The 26,089-nt window shown below is 36.4% G+C and overlaps 2 protein-coding genes across 2 annotated transcripts; both read right to left on the reverse strand.

Annotated features, from left to right (window-relative positions):
- Positions 1–1,283: 1,283 nt before the first annotated feature.
- LOC131072339 (uncharacterized) lies at positions 1,284–1,889 on the reverse strand. The gene has a single exon (XM_058008480.2). The coding sequence runs from the start codon at positions 1,887–1,889 to the stop codon at positions 1,284–1,286; it is 606 nt and encodes a 201-aa protein (XP_057864463.2).
- A 5,401-nt stretch (positions 1,890–7,290) lies between these two features.
- On the reverse strand, positions 7,291–7,896 carry LOC131072300 (uncharacterized). The gene has a single exon (XM_058008446.2). The coding sequence runs from the start codon at positions 7,894–7,896 to the stop codon at positions 7,291–7,293; it is 606 nt and encodes a 201-aa protein (XP_057864429.2).
- Between the last annotated feature and the right edge of the window lie 18,193 nt (positions 7,897–26,089).

The following is a 26,089-nucleotide window of genomic DNA, read 5'->3' on the forward strand; positions in this document are numbered from 1 at the left end:
CTCAATCATGTATTGGACCAGTAACACAAATCTCTGGATTGTGCCCAAAATATTGCAGAAAAAATGGAGGAAACTCTTTGTGTTCCTTAGCTATAGCTAAACTCTCATCCTTGTTCCAGTTTGAATGACCTTTCTTCCCAAAATCTAAAGTCCTGGATGGCTCAAGCAAACAAATTATTTGCGAAATCGCTACCCAAACCATCCTGGAGAAAACCCTTTCCCAACATGGTGACCTTTCCTAGTCTTTGATCAAATCCTATCTCATTTTGTAGAGCCTGCCCATATTGTTTAGTCAAGTGAGGGTTATGTTGCCGATTGTGGGCCACCAAGGGGTGTTGTGTGCCCTAGTTTTTGATTGCAACAGTTCTAAGAATGAAAGGCTACCACTAGAGAAATAACCCTTGAATCATTGATAGCTAGCACAATCAACCAATAAACTAGATGCTAACATCGTGGAGAGGAGACAACGAACATTGGCGTCCTTTAGTTGTGGGCAGAGCAAAATTCATAGCCGCAAGAGCAAATGACATTGTGATTATGACTATTATTTTTCCATGTAGAGACTTGTGATTTTTGATTTTTTTATTATTTATTGTTTATTTTTTCTATAATATCTTTATTCTTTTGTGAAAATGATTTGTGATTTTAATGCTTTGATTTTTTATTTTTTATTTTTTATTTATTTTTTCTTCATGACACCTTCATTCTTTCATTCTTAGGTAGTTACTATTTTTTAACACTTTTTTTTTGAAAATTTATCCATTGATTTGTGTTATATATATACGTCTTTTAATTATTAGTATTTATATTTATATTATATATTACTTTTTCAGCTATTTAATATTTAATTTTTATATTCTTTGATTAACAATTAACATACTCCCATCATTACACTCCACCCTATACTATCACTATAATTACTCATCTCAAAATAATAATATTTAAAAACATTTAAAACAACAATTACTACTATTATAACTATAAAAGAACTTCCATGCTAGTCTACAGTGCACTCCACAAATACTAATAATAATAATAATAAAAGAACTTCCATGCTAGTCTACAGTGCACTCGACAAATACTAATAATAATAATAATAATACTAATTTAGTCAAATACTTATGCTTACACTTCGGGTGGAATGGAGATACCCACAAGGTAGAACTGTGATGAAGATAGTAAACTTCATCTTATTCCAGTACATACTAATAATATATCCATTCTGTCTTTGAATAAAGACTACAGCACTGCTAGAATATCCATGTGGGCAAGTTCTCACCTGATTAAGAAGAGGAAGCAGCAGGTAAAACATAACTGTAAAGAATACAGTCTCGGACGTTCTCACGAATCTCGATATAGCGTCGAAGCAGGCACTCTCTAGTAAACCCAGCCTTTTCAACCACCTTCTGCGAAGGCAGATTCTCAGGTAGCACCATGGCTTCAATGCGTCTCAGTCCTGGAAGCTCGGAAAACCCGGCCTGAACACCCCGCATGACAGCTTCAGTAGCAATGCCCACGCCCCAGTAGTTTCTGCTCACAGCGTAGCCCAGCTCAGCACGGCAGCTATGAATTCCAGCGCCTTGTTTGAGCAGAACGTGACCCACTGACTTGTCATTAATGCAGATGGCCCTGAACCAGGGGTGAGGGATTATAACTGTCATCAGAAATTGCCTCGCGCTTTCTATGTTGGGAAAGGTTTCCCATGTCATAAAGCGGGTGACTGCATCGTCTCCAGCCCATCCATAGAAGTCATCGAGGTCATCCTCGCGGAAAGGGCGTAGCGTGAGTGGCTGTGTTTCCGAGGCTCCTGGAGTGTAGCCGTGAAGCTGCTTCAAGCCATTGGGAAGCAAGTTCAGCTTTGCACGGACAATGTTGTGAATAGACGCCATGCCCGTGGACAATGTTTTCAGAGAGGTGTGAAGATGTGATTGTTGGGGCTTGGCTTCTATAGGCGTGGTGGACGACTTCCTGGATGTTGGATATCTCATATTTTTGCATGTGGTCGGCGTGGCTGTTAAAGTGCTCTGTGAATTCGTAGAACCGACCACATTTAAGTGACCTGTGAATTTGGAGAACCCACCACATTAAGTGATGTCTGAATTTGTAGAACCCACTAATTGATCAATGTTTTTGTACAACCGACCACATTTGCAGGGTGTCAACTCACAACTAGATTACTTATAAGAAAAGTTATGTACGATCTTATTAGATCGATGCTTGGATGGTTGGTATTGATAGTTTGATTATTTATTCAAGAGGGTAGGTACAGTTTGTTCGGTTACCTGAATTAACCAATGGATGCGAAGCTTACAACGTTTAAGAAGGCTTCAAATACATTTCAAAATTTACCCAAAAAAAGTTTAGTTAGTGTAGAGCAGCTACAAAAGCTTAACATAAATTATGTAGTTTAAAATGTCAACTCACCAAAACATTATGCATAAGCTTTCACATTAGGAGGAGATGGTGGAATTATGCATAAGCCTTCACATTAGGAGGAGATGGTGGAATTATGCATAAGCCTTCACATTAGGAGGAGATAGTGGAGTGTTGTAAGGGTGGCGAGAGTTCAATTCAAGGATTGTTTAAAAGAGGACTGATAAGCGTTCATCTAATTATATGTTTCTAATTGTAAAAGGTATTGATACATTCTATTTAAGAGTTAGAGAATGATGGTATCGATAACCATGTCATTATAGGTAGGAGAAGACCACTTGGAAGTTTTCGAATGGTTTTTCACTCAAAAGGAGGTGAATAGTAGTTGCTGTTGTGTGAATACCTATTTCATTCGAGTACAGTAAATTCTGGATTCCTTCTCCAGTAATTAAGAAGTTCATATAGTTTCTCAAACTCCAAGGTCACTCCCTTATCCTGAGCTTAGATCTAGAAATAAAACAAGTGTGAGGATGTGACTTTTCTTATTAAGATAAAACATTATAGAAATCGCTTCATTGAAAATTAGGACTCTCTTGGATTTCTAGAGTTAAATGAAAATGAAGACTATAAATTTATTCATATGTTAGCCACATATGAAGGCCATTGGTTCATATCCCCAAGGAAAGTGATTCTCAAAAGAGAAAAGGCAAAAGATGAAATAGTGATAAAAAATTATGAATCATTTTTCAAGCACTTTTAGTTTGCAAGAAAGTCCAAATAAGATACTCAAAGATGTCAAGTCTACTAGAGGTGAGCCATCTTAGATTAGAAAAAGTAATTTTACTTAAATGTGAGTTTTAATAAATCAAACACCATAGATAGTGATAGTTTTTTAGCTAAAATTAGACATGCTATATTCTATTAGGCTTATAGAACAAAATTTGGGGATAAGAATTTAAATCATGCTAGTAGTTGAAATTTCCAGTAGCTAAGAAATATCATGCAAAGACTTTATATAAAAGGTGGGGAGTATAATTCTTCAAAATAGTGTTAACATTCGATTACTACTATTTCAACAACACACGAGGTGGTTAGAAACCCAAATTATGAGCATGGCATTGAAGGAAAAAACATTATAATATGAACGATGTATAGTTAATCAAAACTGGTGAGCTTGAACTTCTTCTAAATAATTAGCCAAGAGGCTCAATCTTTAGATGAGATTGGATTCCTAATCACATATATGAATATTCAAAAAGTCACAAGGGCTTCAATTTCTAAAGTTTCAACCAAGAATAGAAATTAACTATTGAGAATGGGGGGATCATCAAATAATATGGTAAGCAATAGGAAAACTTTACAAACTATTACTAGAACATTTATGGAATGAATTGAGTACCTCCGAAGGACTCCTAAATTGTTATTAAAAATAAAGCCCTCAATTTTAGTTAGGGCCAAGCTAATGTAAATGGTTTGGAATGTAACTCCTTTCAGATAATTATTTCAGTAAGGAAGCTATCCAAGATGCAATGCCTTAGGATAATTTTCAAATCCTTTAAGCCTTCAATGGCATAAAGAATCGTTTAATGCAAAAAAAGAACATTCCTACGGAACTATTGATGTCAATTTCTCCATTCTCTTATAGTATGATGTAATATCTTGGGTCAAAATAATAATGCAAATATAGTTCTTAACTTCACATAAACTCTTATTTGTTGAATATCAATAGTATTGGGCCCTATTATATGATAATATTTTATAGAACTTCGATTTAAATTACTATTAATATATCAATAATTTCATCACACATTGATTAATGATGAAAATACAACACTCAATTTCATATTATAATGAATAAAAAGTAAAGGTGTAATTCCTACTCTCTTTCCTGTTACAATAATGACTATATTACATTTAAATGACACTACAGTATCATGAAATTCATACCAACAACAATGGAGAAATGAATCAATCTATTGTGGCTAGATTCCACATCCAATGAATCCAAATTATTAATTCTATATGAGATCACCCTCTAAAATAAAAAGATGCTTTTTGTCCTAGGATTCATGTGCTTGAACACAAGTACTAAAAATAGATTTTAAATATAATTTTGTTAATAAATTCTCAAAATAGATTCTAAATGGATTTTCGCTAAGTGTAGATGATGATCCCAAATGAAAATATTCATTTTTAATATCCTCCATAAATAGAATAGGTAACCCATCATGTACACATGTAACTTCAAATTTGAACATTGAGCATGAGTGGAAAGTTTCTATTTTGAAAGTGATGGTTATGAGATGGTAAATTGGAAATAATACAACATGTGTTGGCATGTTAGGATAAGCATATAAAAGTAGGTAGAAATTTTAGGGTATGAGGGTTACCAAAACCAAAATACTAAAAATATGTGGTGGGGCATTGCGGTCTGATCAATTGACATACTATAAAGAGAAATTCTAAAAGACTGACCAATATAACGAAAAATTAGGTAATGGATTAAAGACATGTCTTGATGGACAATTTTAAGAATCTAAGAGGAAGAAGTTGGAAGAGAAGGCATAATCGAGAAGGAAAAATCATCATAGATAAAACTAGGGAAGACACAAGTATAAACCTAATATGTATAAATTTTAATTGATTGGAAACAAGAGATGATAATTGGCTTAAGTATAAAAATCATAGCTTGATTTATTTTATATAGATATTTCTTGTAGTGAGTATGTGAACAAGAATCAGAGGGGATGACAACAATATCTCTATTTTTTGATATTGTAACATTTTATCCACATACTTGTTTTCTATTGCATTATTAGCCAACTTCAATTTATATGAAATTAGGGCCTCTGTGGTTGTACTGCGTTTACCCTATACATGTTTTTTTATTTGATAGAGATGTTTTGTTTGACAGAGATAAAGTATATTCCTTGTGTCAATTACATTTTTAACATGCAATATTGTGAATTTTGTACCCCTCAGAAGCTATTATTAATCCTTCCCCTAAGACAAAGAATGAATCTAAGTATGATTAAGCATGAGGTTTGGTAAACAAAAACACTATTTACTATCCTAATTAACTATTAGAATTGTTAAGAAAATAGAGAATATATTAAATAAATAACATAGAGTACACATAAAACCTACACTAATTTAAGAATAACCATGCATCTCAAAGTATGTAAGCACTCTTAAGTGTGCATGCAAAGTAAATATGAAAACATAAAAGGATACCAAGATCCACATGAAGTAATGGACCTATATACCTGTATTATCATGCAAGTCCTTTCAACATGTCTGCTCTACAAGAATTTACAAAATAGATAAAATTATATTATGGTATCTTAAATCACACAAGTCATAATAATCACAAATATAAATTATATTTTAGTATAATTGAGCATGAAAGAAATAGGAGAGAGAGGGTAGGGTTAAAAAATCCACTTATAAGGAAATGTTACTAATTTTCAACCTGGCATGCCAATTGTGGAATCACAACATATCAAATATTGCCATGTTGTGGCATGTGATAATGGTCTATTTGTTCATTGTAATAAGTCTCTAGAAGTAGTTGGAACTATATACAACTTTAAAATTAGATTGTTAGTGACAAAACATGCCTCGTTTCAATTGGTTTCATCCATCAAGTGCAAGGAACTAATTGAGAGAGAAAAATGATATGAGAAATGTAAATACAAGTTAAGCATGCAAACATTTAAATTGGTATCACAATAATTGAAATAATTGGATTGTTTAACGAGCAAGTAAAACATGTCAAATAATAAGCATGGTAAATGCAAGGGTTGGGGCTGATCATAAAGGTGTACAACTTTTCTCCGAGTATAGGCAAATAAAGAATGGTGATGCAACCCTTAATGACCATAAAATATCATGTAAGCACAGAGGACACTGGGCTAACATATACCTCCACTTTTGGCATCTAATAATAGGAGAATATATCGATTAGGTGAGATGACATGAGTCTTGCAGCAATAAATATCTTGATATATGACATATTAGATACGATCATGCAATTGATAGGTGGGGAAGGTTGGTGTGTCAAGGAACTTGGTTAGGTCATCAGACTGCAATAGTGTAAAATGTGATCCTACTTGAGAACATGTCAAAATGATTACCTCTTCATGAGTGAGATAGTGTAACAAGACATAAAGAACATTATGGACATGAATTATAACAATGAATAACTACCAAAATAATAAGATAAAATGGCCCTTAATAACCAAATAATGTTGTGTAATAATTTAGAATAGACAATCATATTGATAGACAAACCTAGACACACAAATAAATAAAATATGGTCATGAAAGAATATAAGGATGGTTACTCCCACTACAAACAACATGATAAGAAGGTATAAGCTCATGTAAAAATAAGTTATAAGAAAACTCATAAGCATTAAGATAAACATACATACATACAATCTTAATATGCTAACAATGATATACATTTGACTAACACTAAAATTATGAACATATAATTGAAAGTTATTTTTTTTAGACTTCACACTGAAAATTATGAACAATTTTATTAAGCGTGAATTAGAAGTTAATTTATTTTTTTCAATTTGTTTTATGAAATATCAAAAAATTCAACCATAGATATATTATATTCAACCTAATATGAAGAAATTACTAATAAGAAATTAGACAAGCAAAGGTTGCATGCTAGTCGACACTGCACTCCTCAAATACTAGTAATAATATTATTATTTTTTATAGTTAAACATTTATACTTTCAGTGAAACGGAGATACCCACAAGGTCGTACTTTCAACTGCGACGAAGACTATATACTTCATCTTATTTTACTATACTACTAATATATCCATCCTGTCTTCGAGTTAAGATCCAAAGACTAAAGCACAGCTAATATCCATGTGGGTACGATCTCATCTGATTAAGAAGAGGAAGCCACAGGTAAAACATGACTGTAAAGAATACAGTCTCGGACGTTCTCACGAATCTTAATATAGCGTCGAAGCAGGCACTCTCGAGTAAACCCAGCCTTTTCGAGCACCTTCTGCGAAGGCAGATTCTCAGGCAGCACCATGGCTTCTATGCGTGTCAGTCCAGGAAGATCAGAGAACCCGGCCAGTATAGCCCGCATGACAGCTTCAGTAGCTATGCCTATGCCCCAGTAGTTTCTGCTAACAGCATAGCCCAACTCGGCACGACAGCTATGAATTCCAGTGCCCTGTCTGAGCAGAACATGACCCACGGCCTTATCATTAATGCAGATGGCCCTGAACCACGGGTGAGGGATTATCACAGTCATCAGAAATTGCCTCGCGCTTTCTATGTTGGGAAATGTTTCCCAAGTCATAAAGCGGGTGACTGCATCGTCTCCCGCCCATCCGTGGAAGTCATCGAGGTCACTCTCGCGGAAAGGGCGTAGCGTGAGTTGCAGGGTTTCCGAGGCTCCTGGCGTGTAGCCGTGCAGCTGCTTCAAACCATTGTGAAGCAACGTCAGGTTTGCGCACACAATGTTACGGATTGACTCCATGCTTGTGGATATTAATTTTAGGGCGGTGTGATGACATGTGTGTCGGGGATTGGTTTTTGTAGGCATGGGGAACTACTGCTACTTCTCTGATGTTGAATATCTCATCTTTTTGCATGTGGTCGGCATGGTTGCTAAAGTGATCAATGAAAACCAACCACAATTTCAGTGTACTTACCTGCAAGTAGACTACTGATTAAAACAGCTTGCTATGTCCTTACCTTAAAATTAACGCACATTTGAAGATTTAGACTCTCCTCTGCTCCACCCAAAAAAGTAGGTCGGCATATAGGACCAACAGAATCAAAATCTAGATTATTTAGTCTACCACCAAGCGTCACAGAAACATTATGCATATGCTTTCCAATTAGAAGGAGATTGTGGATCATTTTGATGGGAAGAGTTCAATCAGTGGCTCTTTGAAGAGAGGATATGAAACGACTACACGTTTAGTGTATTATGAGCTACAAACGGCATACACACATTTTATTTAAGAGGTAGAGGCATGATGATAGAAGTGCTCGTGTCATTTTAAGTACGATAAGGTCATGTATAAAGTCCAATGATTTTTCAAATTAGTGATAAAGTGACATATGACAGATACATATTTTATTGGAGAGGCATCATAATATAATTGCCCGTGCCAACATGAGGCCACTTATAAGATTCAACGATTTTCGAATTAGTGATAAACTTCAACCGATTTGTTAAGAAGGAGGTGAAGTATGGTTATGAAGTCCAACTCTTCCAAATATTAAGAAGTTAATAGAGGTCGTTATAAACAACATTCTTACACATTTTAGACTTTCAAAGAGAATGGATTATATGAGATTATTTCAATAGTAGTGTATAAATGTCACTAGATCATATTGTAAAATAAAGTAATTTTATAAGAAAAAGTGTACTACATATAAATGACATAATTGAAATATGAATCGAATTTAAGTCATTTAAATCAAATACATGTAAATTTCAAAAAGATCAAATGTTATGTTGATGTAAATAGATTGGATGTGGTTGCTCAAGATTTTAATAGCATGATAGTATGATTAAGATAGTTAAATGATAAAATGAATATCATAACAATATGATAATGAAAGATATCCAAATGAGGTGAAGGGCCTCTAACTTAAAGAATTTTCAAGAGAAAAATCAAAGGCCTAAATAGATTGACAATGGATGGTTAGGATTGAATGAGGTTTAGAGCTTTGGATCAAAGCTATAGCTATGTGACACAAGGGATAAGAGAGGTTTAGAAATGGATTAGGGTAACATCCTTATGTGAATAGCTAATATTTGGAGATATAGTATGAAATGGATGGATGATATTGAAAGTTAGTTTGAATTTTGTGTTAAGTGTCCTCAAGATCTTTGTTAGACATGTGAGAGGGACACTTGTCACATAATAATAATTTTACGTTGTAATCTATTTGAGTGAATCCAATGGAGATAATTAAATGGACAACGATTGAGGTACAAAGGTGAAGGATAAATTAATTCATTAAATAATAACTAGGACAAGATGGGATAAAAAGTGATGGATAAATTAATTAAATATATAACAAGTATTCATTTAATCAATGGCTATGATAAAGGTGAGATAAAGTGATGGACAAAATAAATAAATAATAAATATTTATTTAATTAATGGATGAGATATGGTGAGATAAAGGATAGATACCTTAATTAAATAAATAAAGAGTATTTATTCAATTAGTGGTCTAGGATAGGATAAAATTATGGGTGGTTGGATATGGATAGATTTTGGTGTTTATAAAAGGTTTACAATGGAAGGTTGAGATTAGGTCATGAATCTAATTTCAAGCACTTTGGGCACATGAGAAAGTACAAAAAAATGGTTCAAGATATCAAGCCTATTGAGGTGAGACACCTTAGATAAATAGTGCTAATGTGAATAAGCTTTTTTATTAGAGATATGCCTTAACATACAAAACACCAAAAGAAACAATTGATAATTTTAAGCTTTACTTGACGATTATATATTTTCTTAAGCCTATAGAACCAAATTTAAAGATAAGAGTCTAAACCCTAATAGTGATTGAACCTTCTAAGAGCTAAAGAAAAGACACTCATAACGTCGAATAAAACGCGAGTAGTATAATTCTTCAAGATAGTACCAAAATTCTAATACTAATATGTCATGTTAGTGTGAAGTTTATACATCTAATTTACATTTATCTAGTTCCTAGAACTAGAAGATCTATTCACATGTGCTTAAACAAAATGACACTTCCCACATTTGACACTTCTCTTGGAGGATTATTTAATGTTTTACTTCTACCTTCTTCTTCTAATGTCCTACAGATATGAAAATATCATTTTATATTACACACATTTTACAATAGTTTTTGGCTAATTCATGTTGCATCTATTCTCTTGTGGAAGTTCTAAAATTTTGTATTCATAATTTACGTTGCTCTATCATGGTATTAGAGTACCAAATTACAAGTTCCTTCTTAATTTTTGATGAATCTAACACTGATCCTACCAATGAGATGTCTCAAAGCCAATTGGACATCATTTTTGAGTTAACAATTCTCAAAAAAGATAGAATAACTTTTTATTTGAAAAATTATGCCTTTTAAAATTGTAATTTTTTTGTATCTATACCACATGGTAAGATACAAATATAATTTTCTAAATGCTAACCATTTTTATAAGACTTTATGTATGAGTAATGAGTAGGCTTCTCTTTTAACATTTAAAAATGAAACAATCAAAATATTTGCATAAATAATGAATATACTTTTCTTTTGAATACTTAAAATTGAAACAATTAAAAGAAATGCCTATAAATAATGATGGGACCTTTTTTTTTTTACATTTCAAGTTGAAATATTTACATATGAGTTATGCATAGACTTTCTTTTAAAAATTCATATATTTCAATGTCTTCATTAAATAAAAAAATTTAAACTAATAAATAATAATTATTACAAATAAAATAAAAATAAGATAATAAAAAATAAAAAATATATGTGACTAAATAAAAAATTGTTACAAATCGAGAAATTTTTGTATTAATAATATTTCTAATAATTTTTAAATTTTGATGAGTCATCAAAAGTGAATTTGGGTCAGTGAGAGGGCGAGGCATTATAAGGGATGAAAAAAGTAATTTAGTGCCTACCTATGTGGTCAATTTGGGGGTCTAGACTTCCAATTTCCCTAAGATGGTGTCTATTTCTCATGGCAGATCTCTAGCCAAGGAGAATGGTTTGAACAATCTAATCATTGCAGATGATTCAAAGAATGTCATCATGATGATTCATGATGATGCCTCCCCTAGATGGCTCATGAAGAATAAAATCATTAAATCCTACCGCATGCTCTCTAATATTGGATATATCAGATTGTCCCACACCCTTAGGGAAGGGAACAAGTCAACGGACATGTTGGCTAACTTGGGTCCCTTCATCGGTTACTTGCAAATGTGGACTTCTATGCATGAACTCCCATGGGATGTTGATGCTACGATCTTGGATGATATAAGTTTCAATGTAGATTAAAGATTTGTAGGTTACCATTTTAATAATGGTCATTTCTATTGTCTCTTGTCATCATTTGTATATGTGGGAAAAAACTCCATTTTTAGGAAAGGATGGCTTTTTATTATTTTAAAGTTTGTCCTCTTTCAATTTTTTGACTCAAATTTTCCCAATCTAGTTGCTTTCAATATTTTTGGTGCTACCTACTATGGGTGGTGACCTTATTCAAGTGGAGGTAAAAAATTGTGATAATCTTAAAATGGATTAAGTCATCTAGCCAATTTTCAAAAGTGGTAATTTTCCCTACTAAATATGAAGATTCATGAACCTTCCCTTTTTGATCAATTTGCTGGTATAGGAACATGTGGGCAGACAAGCAATCAATACTGACCCCACAAAAAATGTGGTTTATCTTTTTCAGTTTTAGCTTATTTGGCATCTCTCTTTAGATGTGAATACATACCTTGAAAATATACTATTTATATTAGGGATACCGGTGAAAAATGAATTGTTTTAGTCATGGCCAAATTCCATCCAAGTTACGTTGTTTGATGTGTAATGATTTGAAATATTTTCTCTGTTTATAAAGCAATCAAACCCTTTCTGATATGGAGGGCGTGAGACATATGTTTTCGAAAGGATAATAAACCTAAACCTCTATCAATTTGCAAGGAATGGAAACGCATAATAATTTGAGCTATTTATAAAGGAGAAAAAGCACAAGATTTATCATAGATCAAAACAAATTAATTGGTAGGTGTCAAAGCCGAATTCCATAGTTTTTGCCATCATCCTGCGTGCCTATGCCAAATGGAGTCTTTAAACCCAGGGTATGCACACCTATCGAAGCATAAAGGGTTCGAGTCTTGTCAAATGTTGTAATTGCAAATGCCCTTGTAGACGTGCATGGAAAATGTGGAAGCACAAACAGGGTTGTGAAAGATTGCGTTGAAGAAATGTGACCTCATGGCAATGATTGCAAGATATGCACAATATGAACTAGTTGGAAAGGCTTTAGAAACTTTCAAAAAAATTATAGGCACATTCTTTGCCACCATCCGTCCAACCCGTGCCAAAATGTGAGCTTTCGAACAGTGTGTGACATCCGTTAAGAGTGAATTTGTTCTTGTTTTGGTAGACACGTATGCAATTTTTGGAAGTATGGACAAGACAATAAATTCTGTGACAAAATGACTCATCGTAAAATGGTCTCATTGATTGCAGTGATTGAATGATACAAATCTACTTGTAGAAAAGGCTTTAGAAGTGGCTAATTCAATGATAGGTGTCTCTAGGGATGCCAATCGGTTCCCTAACATAATATATTGAAGATCAAATGTCTCCATATTGAATTACTTTCCATCAAGTTGTAGGGGAAATGTGCAAGGTATCTATAGAAGATAAAATACATTGATATGAAATCAAGGCGTCATGAAGATGAAGGTGACTATATAAATGTAGAAGCTGCACGTAGAGAAAAGAAGGCAGTGCGTAGTGTGGAGCCATGAGTAGTGGCTCGAGTGGGTATCGACCGATTAGTAGAAGATGCTATGTAGAGTGCAGGCTTGGGCCAAGGGGGTGTAATAGGATGCATATTCGATGGAATATCTTAAAAAAGAGGTGAGTAGAGAGTGTTTTTTTTTTTTTTTAAATTGTTGAATATTGTAGAGTTGGAAAGCGACACAATATAGGAGTGAAAGGTCAATGAAGTGGACCTAATTGTAATATTTGTGCTACAGATCTAATATATGTTTATAAAAAAAAATTGATTTAGAATGAAATTACAATTTACAATACTGTAATTAATATGTTGAATTGTGAAATAGAGAGTCTATGTTTTAGTTTTGTATTTTGAATTTTGAAGTTGCAGGCTTAGGAAAAGGGTGTTCTTTTGTCATGCATCAATTGGTGTTAGAGTAAGAGGTTTTGAGTGCATAGGCACAGTTTTAAATGTAAGGTAACCTATGTTAGGACCTTTGAGCAGGAAGAGTGTGAAGTAGTGAGAGTTAGAAACAAGCTCGAGAGACTAGTGTAGGTGTGGAGGAGTCCTTCAATGGTGGGATAGGAAGATTGAAAGCTATTGATGCTAAAAAGAAAGAAGTGAGGGTTTGTGAGGTGATCCCATAATATTGGGTTACACTTTTTGTCCAAACTTGACACTGAAATCAATATTTTACACCAGATTTTTATTTCCTAACACTTATAGTGGCTAAACCCATAAACATTTCAAGATGAAGTAAACAAGTGATTTGTGATATTTTTAATATAGATTCTAAATATATATATTTTTCAAAATAATTATAAATGAATTGTCCACATTGTTTTTAATAAAGATAAACGAGTTTTACATGGACCCGAAACAAAAAGTTTTATAGAATCTGGCCATCAGCCAACCAAATAGAAACCAACAACAAAATAGGGGAGCACCCCAGAACAGACACGAAAGCAAAAAGAGACACAGATAGAAAAACATAAACACTCAATTAAGAGAGTGCACTAGCTCCTTGTTCTTCTGGATGTTAATCTTGTTGATTTCCTCCAATTCCTCCATAATGAACCTGGAGGTGCCCTTATTGCTTCTTCTGCTTCTGGTCCTAGAGCTAGGGCCTGTGGTTTTGTTGCCGCCAGTAGCAATGTCTTCACCTCCAAGATCTTTCTTAGGATCACTATGAATGGATATGTACTCCACAACCATGACATTGATCTTTTCGAGCCCCTCCATACTATTATTCATGGCCTCCTTACATATGTCGACCAGATTCTTGAGGTTTTTCTTTATCTCCACCATAGACTGTTCTACCTTTTTAATTCTTTGTTCATGGTTGCACTTCATAACCTTGACATCTTGGGAGAGCTTTTGGGTCATGACCATGATCTTCTCAAATTTTCTAGGCTCAAGCGTAGTAGTGAAGACATCTATTATTTCCTTAATCCCCTCTTTGAGGGTATGAATTTCCTTCTCCACCCACTTCCAGCAACTCTCCTCACTTCTAGTCGCTTCCATCACTAGGTTCATCAGAGCACTATTCTTTTGTAACCCATTGTCCGCTTCTTTAGGAAGAGTCCCCTATTTTTCCTATAGGACATTAAGAGGAATGTCTAGATTAATTTCCTAGTCCAGGGTCTTGGGACCATAGTCCTTAACCGCAAGATTCTTCTTTTTAGAAGAAGACTAAAAAATTACTTGTTGGTTGATTTATATTTACTGGCCGCCCATCTGGGGGGATTCTTGCTAGTTCTAGGGGTGACCAACAATTCACCTTCTTCAATTGACTTATAATCAAGGTCATCAAAAGGTTTGGCACTCTGACTATCCTCCATTTCCATACCTGAATCAGAGACTTCTCGAATATTAGTATGTGGGATTTGGCCTTTCTCAGAGAGAGAGGGGACAACTTCATGGGTCTTAGCATACTCCATAATGAGCATAATAAGCACTTCATGGAGGATTGGATTATTTGGATTCTCAACATGTTTTTCAAGACTATTCTCCAAAGAAGAGGCCAGATAGAAAGGAATAGAAATGACTTTGCCATGCCTAAAGTGATTCAAAATGGTAAAATGGTAGGAAAAGATATTGGCATATCTGCCATTAAGTGTAATGTAGGTCTCATGATGAACTTGGCCATATCCACCCAAGGATCCATAAGATCTTTCCTATTGTAGCCACCATCAGCCATTTTATTGACTCTTGAACACTCCTTATCTTTGTTGAAAAAATTCACCGTGTCTTCCTCCCCAATTTTCCTGTCTCTATAGAACCTTCTTCCATTCATCGCCAGACCTGTAATTGTAGCCACCAAGGTTTCATCTAGCTGGAATTCAGTACCATAAGCCCTCAAAACCTCTTTTTTCACCCATTAACAAATGTTTTTGTGAGCAGAGGAGAAGGTCCATGGAGTCTTTCCAAGAAGGGGACAATTTCCCCATCAACGATTTCCTGCCAAACCTCCTTATTTTTCTTCCATTTCTCAAAAGTGGGCAGCTCTTTCCTATTCTTGACCCCACCCATAATGATCTGGGTCACCAAAAAAAAGCAGGGAATGGGCCACATCAGAGAAGTCTCTAAACAGTAGCAGGAAATAGGCCACACACTCTCCAAATAGTAGCAGGTGATGGGCTACACAATAAGACAAAAAATCCAAGCACAAAGGTAGTCACTAGATCTTCAATTAGGGAAATAAACCAATAGACCCATATGATTCCTAGCCACTCCCCCACATCCACTTGGCCCAGGATTCCCTTTAGCTGCCCTGTCCACATTGATTTTGATCCATCCCATAAGGGGGTTGCCAAAGAGCATTTTGTCTGCACTGTTTTATTTTGTGCACCAGAATGGCAATATTCTAATCAATTTTCCACCATTTGATAGTATCCCATTCCTCCTGGAGAGAAGGGAGGGGATGGTCATTCCTTCTACTGAGACAGGAGTGAACAAAATTCTCCATGATAGAATTACAAATTCTAATAGCCACAACAAGCACAGTAGATTCCAAATCTCTAAAGACTCTATTGTTTCTTTCTTTCCAAATACCCCAGCCAATATGAGGAAGAGACATATTCCAGAGAACTTCCAAAGCCTAATTGTTGAAGGGGCACTTCCATTCAAACCACAACCTTTGAACAGAATCAGGGAAGACCCAATTAGTGTTCCAGATATCAAGAAAGAAACTCTAGATATCCATGGCAAAAGAGCAGTGCAATAGCAGATGACTAGCATTTTCCTTCGCTTATTTGTAAAGGAAGCATCTATTAGTAAAAGGAAGTCCTCTTTTGCAATATTGTCAATGGTAGAAATCTTACCCTGCATAAACAACTAAAAAAAGATGTTAATTTTTGGAGTTAAGAGCTTATTCCAGATACCGGCCTAGAACGGGGCGGGGGGGGGGGGGGGGAGAAAAGTTTCTAGAAATGAACTTGCAAGCATCAGTAACCTTGAATTTCCCAGAAGAGGAGAAATTCCAGAACACTTCATCCTCCACATGAGAGCGGGGTATATGTATACAATTCAACCAGGGTTGAAAGGGTAACAAAGCATTATCCAAAGAATTGAGATCCAACCAGGCTCCATCTTTAATATAATCGGCCACCTAGGGGCCAATTTTTCTGAGACATAATTCTTTGAAAGGAGGAGCCCAAACAAAATCTGATAGGGGACCATAACAGTCCACCAATCCTCCCAAAACCTGATTTTGGAACTATTCCCTAGCACCCATCTACAACCATGCAAAATAATTTTGGAGGAGCCAACGAAATTACTCCATAAATTAGAGATAGAGTTGGGAAGGTCATAAGCTTCCAGAGTGTTTTGGATATCCTGAATGTGATATTTATGTTTGAAAATGTCAATCCCTTCATTATTCTCTTTAACACATCTCCACAGTTGCTTGGCCAGCAGGGCTTTATTGAAGTCTCTCACATTTCTAATGTCGAGCCTGATAACTCAATGATGAACAAATAGTACCAAACCGGTACTGAGAGGGGGGGGGGTGAATCAGTATAGACAAAAACACACTCTTAAACCAGTTTGTTAGCAGACACTATGCATTGACAGACAAATAGTAACATCGGTCCTTAAACAGAGTACAACTGGAAAAACCCAGAATAATTGAGACAAGCATAAATCAGTTGACACTTATCTTCTCATACAATCTAACACTTCATTTCCATTTCACCCTAATGCATGAACAGGTAATCTACCATCAAAGATCTACATACAAGCAACTAGATCAACATGATTCACCGCTTCACAGAAAACAACATAGCATCACATGAAGAAGACATCACACATGACACACATATTTTTCACGTGGAAACCCAACTGGGAAAAACCACAGTGGGGATGAATACCCAAAAGCTTGTTTTTGAAATCTTTAGAAGTCTGCTCTATTAGGAGCCTTGTCCGGTTAAAGAATGATACAATAGGTTTTGTTAGGAACCAATCCTGTTAGGGATCACCCGATTAAGGGATGGCTAGAATACCCGGTTAAGGGTTAAACCCTGTTAAAGGTTACCTTGTTAGAGGATTTCAAGAACTCAATGGTTTTGAGTCACCCTGTTAAAGGATTTACGGCAAGCCAGTTAAAGCTACCCTGTTAAGGGATTTTCCAACTATTGAGGTGGTTAGAGATCAATAGGTATTACAATGATCTGGTAATATCACTCAATGCCAATGCAGATCCGCTTAAGCTCCTCTTCACCTTTTGCACTTACACTTTGTAGGTATCACTTCTCTCCTCTGGTCTAGCAAGAATCACATATCTCTTCTCTTGGTTACACACACACAACTTTTGCCAACAATTACAGAAAGAATCACAACATCGACCTTATAGGAAAATAGATAGGTCGGTAGCATAAACCCTAAACCCTAAACCTGTTCGGTTAAGGAATTCAAACGGTTCAATCCTGACCATTGAGCACACTGCATTAAATGCAATAGTCTTGATCCAATCTCAAGACATTCTCCATCATTCATTTTCCATCGATTGCATGGCGGCTGATAACCCATCACACGTTATCACCATTTACAAACTTCACACATTTCTGAGGTAGATAGGAACAATCTCCTTCATGCCAGATCCTTCACGCACACAAGGCTTACATGGAAACATAATCTGTTCTTCATTACCATGCTAAGTCATCACACATAGTCACCAGTTGAGCCACACAGGCTTGAAGCACTTCAACCAGAAACCCTGAAGTTGAGACTACCAACCGGTAGTCATACAATGCTTCCATGTGCTGGTTCCCATAACCATATGCCGGTTCACCTTGAACAAACACACCGCTTCACTTTGGCACAAATGCTGATTCACAGTGTTATACCAGTTCTCACATATGCTAGTTCTCTCCTCTTCAGCATATTGACATCAATGACAACATACAATGTCATTATATCCTCATACCGATTCGCATAATGCCAACAATCTCCCCCTTTGGCATTGATGGCAATATACAAAGATATCTTTCCGCTTCACATCTTCTCCCCCAATTTCTATAGATATCTTCTCCACTTCTCTTCTTCTCCCCCTTTGACAACAATGCCAAAGTGGAGGCACAAGCTTCCCTGTTCCATTATGTTGCTCCCCTTGAGGAGTAGCATCCTTCAACACATCAATCCTGAAGAAAAATTTGACTATGCAATACCTGACTGATGTAGAGCATATACCTTTAGTTTACTTCCTGAAGGGGCAGCACCCCTAATTCCCCTCTTAAGTACATAAATGTAGCCTTTGGGAGAGGCTTGGTGATTATGTTTGCTAACTGCTCCTTACTGGAAACATGTTCCAGTGCAATCTCTTTGTTCTGAACCTTTTCCCTCAAGAAATGATACTTAAGCTCAAAGTGCTTGGTTCTAGAATGTAAAACCAGATTCTTGGAAATGTTAATTGCACTAGTATTGTCACAAATTATACTTACCGGTTTAGATATAGGAAATTTGAAGCCATTTAATATATGCTTCATCCAGATTGTTTGAGTGCAGTTCATGAAAGCTGCAACATACTCTGCTTCTGATGTAGACTGAGAGATACAACTCTGCTTCTTACTCATCCATGAGACCAGTCTCCCACCGAGAAAAAATGCACCATCGGTTGTGCTTTTCCGGTCATCTACATTACTTGCCCAATCAGCATCTATGTATACTTTCAAGTTGAAATCCTTGCTATATGGATACCACAATCCATAATCAATAGTTCCCTTCAGATACCTAAGAATTCACTTGACTGCAACCAAGTGGGATTCTCTTGGGCTTTTCTGGAACCTTGCAGTAATGCCAACTGCATGTGCAATATCTGGTGTACTATGTACTACATAATGCAACTTACCAACCATTGATTTCTATTCCTTCTCATCAACCAATGCTGAGTCATCCTTTTTGGATAGTTTATAACCGATCACCATCAGTGTACTAACCAGTTTTCTATCTTCCATGCCAAAGGTCTTCAACACCTCTTTGACATACTTGGACTGAGTGATAAAGATTCCATCTTTCATCTACTGGATCTGCAGTCCAATGAAGAACTTAATCTCTCCTATGAGTGACATCTCAAACTCTTTCTTCATCTCATCTGCAAACTCATGACTCATCTTGTCATCTCCACCAAAGATAATGTCATCAAAAATACCTCATAGATCAGGATCTGATCTCCTTCAAACTTCAAGTAGATATTGCTATCTTCACTTGTTCTCTCAAATCCAATCTTCACAAGATGGGGATGCAGATGTTCATACCAAGCTCTAGGTGCCTGCTTTAGACCATATAAGGCTTTATGTAGCCTACATACCATGTCACTATCTTCAGATAGGGAAAACCCATCTGGTTGCTCTATATACACCTCCTCTTCGAGTACACCATTTAGGAATGCAGATTTTACATCCATTTGATATACTTTGAAACCTTTAAAAGTTGCATATGCAAGAAGCATGCGAACTCCTTCCAATCTGGCTACAGGAGCAAAGGTTTCTCCATAGTCTTCTCCTTCTTCTTGGGCATATCCTTTGCACACCAATCTGGCTTTGTTTCTAATCACTATGCCACCCTCATTCAGCTTATTTCTGAAAACCGATTTAGTACCAATGATATTTTTATGCTCCTATCTGGGTACCAAAGACCATGTACCATTTTTCTCTATCTGGTCAAGTTCCTCTTCCATTGCCTTGATCCAGTCTTCATCTTTATGTGCCTTTTTGAATGATTTAGGCTCAAATTCTGAGATCATACATGATATTTCTCTGACCTTTCTTCTTGTAAGGATTCCTGCATCCTTATCTCCTATGATCTGCTTAGGATCATGATTCAGCTTGACATATCGAGGAATGGTCTTGATAGATTCCTCTTTCTTTTCTTCTTCATCCTCATCTCCATCAGTATCAATATCTACATCTACCGGTGTAGGAATACTGTTACTGGTACTCGGTTGACTAACAACCGATTCCCAGAAGGTTACAACCGGTTCATTTACCACTTGCTCACTGCCGGTTTTCTTAGTTTTCTTAGAGGATTCATCAACTCTTACATTGATGCTTTCCATGATTCTCCGAGTCCTATTATTGAAACACTTGAGAGCTTTGGTCTTGGTGGAATACCCCAGGAATATTCCCTCATCACATTTCGCATCAAATTTGCTCTGGTGTTCACTCCTCTTGATGTAACATTTGCTACCAAACACTCTAAAGTAGCTAACCACAGGTGTCTTACCGGTCCAATACTCATAAGGAGTTTTATCCTTACCTTTCTTGATGAGTACCTGGTTCATTGTGTAGACTGCAGTGCTCACCGCTTCTCTCCAGAAGGTGTGAGCTACCTTTCCTTGAATCAACATGGTTCTAGCTACTTCAACCACAATCCAGTTATTCCTCTCTACTAGGCCATTCTATTGTGGAGTCCGCGGGGTAGATAGTTGCCTCTTGATGCCATGTTCTTCACAGTACTTGTTGAATTCACCCGAAGTGAATTCCCCTCCTTGATCAGTTCTTAGGCACTTGATCTTTTTTTTGCTTTCCTTCTCCACTAATGCTCTGAAAGCTTTTAACTTTACAAAAGCTTCAAACTTGTCTTTCAAGAATGTCACCCACATCATTCTTGAGCAGTCATCAGTGAGAATCATGAAATACCCATCACCCTGCATACTCCTAGTTTTCATAGGACCACACAAATCAATATGCACAAGATCAAGCAAATTGTCAGTAGTGAAAGGTTTACCTTTAAAAGTTGAGGAAGACATTTTCCCCAATTGACACTCTTTGCATAGGGTATTATCTGGTTTGCTTTGTACCAGCAACCCTCTAACTGCCTTGATCTTACTAGCCTTCACAATGTTATCAAAGTTTACATTGCAGAGTCTCCTATGCCATATCCAACTATCATCAAATTTATACATAAGACATGTACTTATATTTGCATTCAGCTGAAATAGGTTACCTTTGGTTTGCATACCAGTGGCCACCAATTCACTATTCTTTCCTTTGATTCTGCACACTCCATTCTTAAATTCCAGAGTGAGACCACTGTCATTCAGCTGAGCAACACTTAGAAGGTTGTGTCTGAGACCATCAACCCAATACACATTGTCAGCACTACTCTTTCCATTAAGAGAGATGGACCCTCTGCCTTTGACCATACATGGTGCATCATTACCAAAGAAAACCACACCACCATCATACTCTTCCAAGGCTAGAAAGTTGCTCTGATCACCAGTCATATGGTGAGAACAACCACTGTCAATAATCCACTCATTAGAATTATCAAACTGGGAGACAAGAGCCTTCTTGTCTGACACATCTTCCTTGACATCAACAAACACAATATCTTCATTTTCTTCATCTTCTGATTCCTCATCTGTGACACCTTCATCAACTATGACAAAATAGTTTCTCCGGTTTCCTCCTTTGCATTTCTTGAACCTTTTCAGTTTGTCCTTATTGTCGCCATTAGGATTGTTTACAACAATATGTCCTATCTAGTTACAAGAAAAGCATTTCAAAGGAAGCTTATCTCTATATTTGCTGGTTCCTTTAGGAAGTTTCCTGGCAAGAAATGCCATCAGAATCTCCTCATCATCCATTTATCTGCTCTGTCTTGGCTCACCACTGGTGCTAGCTTCTTTTCCTTTTCTGGATGGTACAACAGAAGCTTTAAAAGCTGATTCAGTCTTTTGAACACTGCCATCAAAGTTATTTAGCTCATAGGCTGTCAACTTTGCAATGATGGAGTCTAGGGATACCTTAGTCTTGTCTATTGATCTCAGCTCTTGAATAGTAGCAACCCTTATTGCATAGACCGGTAATAAGGATCTCAAGACTTTGCTTACCACAGTGGAATCTTCCATTTTAGCACCTGCACTCTTGATATCTCCAACAATGGTTTTGATTCTTATTCCATACTATTGAATGGTCTCACCTTCACCCATTCGCATGTCTTCAAACTTCCCTCTAAGGCTTTCTTTCTTAGCCTGTTTTACATGCTCATCACCATCATAGATATTTTCCAAAGTATCCCACACCCCTTTGGGATTTACCTTATCTTGGACATCAATAAACTCAATGTCAGATAAACTACTAATTAGGGCTTCCATGACTTGCCCATTCTTCTGCATCTCTCTGTTTTGGTCATCGGTGAGAGTACTGGTAGGGGCAACATAGGTATTCTTAACATAGCTCTAGTGTTGAGCACCCATTCTTCTGATGTATATCTTCATTCTGTCTTTCCATATACTAAAATTTTCTCTGTTAAACTTTGGACCTTCCCTCATCATCATTAGACTGGGATCTTTACCTCAAGTAGTTAAGCTTATAACATAGAAGACTTGGAGGATGCTCTGATACCAATTGATAACTCAATGATGAATGAATAGTAAAAAACTAGTGTAGACACTCAAAATTGTCATGTCTAATTAAATAAATATTTTATTTATTTAATTATCTAAGCCTAATTCTTCTATTAATTAAATAAATTTTTATTTATTTAATTAATTCATTTATCCTCTTCTAGCCTTATTTCTCATTTAAATAAATACATTTATTTATTTAAATTATCCCTTTCCTAAATTAAATAAATATTTTATTTATTTAATTTTCCTACTTCTTCTATTAATTAAATAAATCTTTATTTATTTAATTAATTCATTATCTTTTTCTACACATGACACATGTCATTCATCTCTTAATTCCTACACTACCTACCTCTTTCATTATTTTGGTATTTCTTATACCTACCCTCTAATCCTAGCCGACCTCTCTTTTTACACCTCTCAATCTTAACCCTCCATTTCATATTGTGTCTTCTATTTAAGGAGATGCTTTCTTCATTGTCAAACCCTAATGACTGATTTTGGAGTACTTGGCTACACTACAATTCCACTTGCAACCACATTCCGTTCTTTGTTGAGCTCTTGTGCATATAAAAATCTGAGAGCAAGTATATCAAGCAAGATCAATGGAGATAGGAAGAATGGAGATCAAAACCCTATTGGACATGTGATGGTATAATCTTTGTGATTTTTTGAGTTATTTGCATTGTCTTAGGTTATCTTCATATGTTATGGTGGATCTTTGTTGTTGTTAGGCTAGGGTTTGGTGGTTGAATTCATTTAGCCTTTCAATTTTGTTATTATTGTTATCCATTTTCACCATATACATTTTGGCACGCCCGGTGGGACTCTTGTCCCTTTGCATTTAACATTTTTGTTGCAGATTTTGCATTTTTGAAGTTGCAGATCGGACGATTTCGACGATATTTTAGGTTTTTTCCGCGTCTGCGAGTGTTCGGATCGCGTTTTTGTATTTTAGAGGCGTCTGCGATATCTTGGATTGCGTCTGTGTTTCTGTCATTTTCTTTTTTTGCAGGTTTCCGAAAGTCGCGTCTGTGATTCCGAATCGCGTCTGTGCATCATCTTATCGCGTCTGTAGCCGAAAGAAGCATTTGTGTTCTGTGGCCGCATTTGTGAATCACAGAACTACATCTGTGTCGGACAGACGCGTCTGTGTCTGGTATAACAGCGTCTGTGCATTCTGTTTTGCAAAATTTTTCAAGTTTTTCGATTCGGGTTTTCGGATTTTGTACTTAAGGTTTCAGATCTGGTTTATTTTCGGCTAACCTTTGCAGATCTAGCTAACCTGGTTTGTGCAGCTTGCTTTGGAGGCAAATACGTTTTTGTTGAAGGCCCCTTTTCACAAAGTCTTTTTGGGTTTTCTAAAAATTTACCTAACTTGTGTGCTTGCAGGAAGGGGTTATCATTTGAAACAACCCAAACTACTAACAATTTTGTTGCAGGGCCTTAGCTAGGGTTTTGTAATTTTTATTGTGTGCCTTGTTTCATAGCTTAGCAAACACTTCAATTGGTGCACTAAAATTGAATCATTGTCTTTTGTGTCTTGAGCAATAGGCTCTTTTTGTTTACTCTTTAGAGGGCCTGTCTTCCCGTGTGGTCATTAGGACTACTAGTGAGAAGAGAATGACCCAAGTGGTAGCGAGGAAAACCCACCTCATCCGAACCACTATAATCAAATGTATTCATGGTGAAAACTATGAATAACATGTGCTGATTAGTTCATACCGACACTATGTCTCCCCATAAACCCGTTTGATCAAATTTATTTGATCATTTGTAGGGCGTAACCCCTACCGGCTGGGAGCCTTATGTATTTACAGAGCTGAAAGTGCCGCATGTATGGCCACACGAGCGGATGCCCTTACTAGCACCATTTTGTTTTAGAGGCCCAAATCCTTCTAGTTGTTGGGGCAGGAGGTCGGACCTCTGGTAGCGGCCCACACACATACGGTTCTTAGTAGAGATACAAAGTTCGCCATGGGGAATTTTCATGGGGACTGATGCTTGGCTGACCCGAGAAGTGAGTGCCGAGGGTGGAGCCAATGAGGTCAAGCATCTAAGTATCCGCTCTGAATAGCGTAGCCTCGGGGGTAAAACCCCATGTGGGATCAACAACTATTGTCTTGGCCAGCCATAAGAATTGTGCTTGACTTATGATAAACATTCAAACAATCAAGACAAAACAGCAAAACATTGTGTCTTTTGTGTCTTCAAGTGTATGCAAAAACTTTTTACATCAAACAACACACTTTCTTGGAGTCATTTTGGAGTCTAAACACTAGCAAACATTGAGTCATCAACACTGTGTCCTCTTGTCACGAAAAACAGTCGAATAATTAGATTTGGTCACAACAAAACAACTTCACAGATAGGAAAGATTGCACGAAGGTTACATAAACGCGTCTGTGTCTGTTCAAACCGAGTCTGTGTCGGATAAACGCGTCTGTGAAGTACAGAATAGCGTCTGTGTTTTTATCAGCGTCTGTGTCGAACAGAGACACGTCTGTGTCTGGAAATCGCGTCTGTGAAGTATACAGGCGCGTCTATGTCCACAATTTCAAAAACTGTTACAATCCCAGCAAGCATCAACAGGAAAATCTCAGAATCACGTCTGCATTAAACAGAGTAGCGTCTGTGTCTTAAAACCACGTCTGTGAAGTATACAGAGGCGTCTGTGTCAGGATTTGAAAATTTTAACAGTCAAACAAACAAAGAAATCAGTTTCGGCATACTTGAGCTTCCTAGGTTGTCTCTTCAGATTTCATCTAGCATTCAGCCTGTTCTAAGGTCTCACATAGTCCATCATTGCTTCACATCTCATTTTACATTCATACTTGTCTAAACTTGAGTCAAAAGGTCACTTGCTTGTCCTCATCATACTTTGTCAACACACTACATACAACTACACTTTGCTAAGTGGTCCCTCATCAAGGTTTCTTACCTTTGGGTCTCATTTGGTCTTACTTAGAGTCAAGGTCAGCTTACCTCATCAAGAGAAACTATCCTCTCTTTGGAAGTCACACCTACTCTACTACTTACATACTTGGTCTTACACTTTGGACATTACAAGTACACCTCAGATTCATTTACACTCCATACAACTCTTGGTCTTCCATACCCTTGTCATTTTCGTCTGAGTCTCTCACATCTTGCCAAACACCTAGTTCATGGTTGAAACCCGTCTTCAAAAGTCTAGGAGAATAACTAAAGAAGCTCAAGAATCCGCAAACATGAGTTCTTATGAGTATGACAATGATGTCTTCTACAATCCTGAGCACACTACATTACCAGACATGAATGTTTATAGACACAATCCAAATGTGGAAAGCGCAAACACTATACACAACGCTACACACA

This window comes from Cryptomeria japonica, chromosome 7 (assembly GCF_030272615.1).
Source record: "Cryptomeria japonica chromosome 7, Sugi_1.0, whole genome shotgun sequence".
Classification (NCBI taxonomy): Eukaryota; Viridiplantae; Streptophyta; class Pinopsida; order Cupressales; family Cupressaceae; genus Cryptomeria; species Cryptomeria japonica.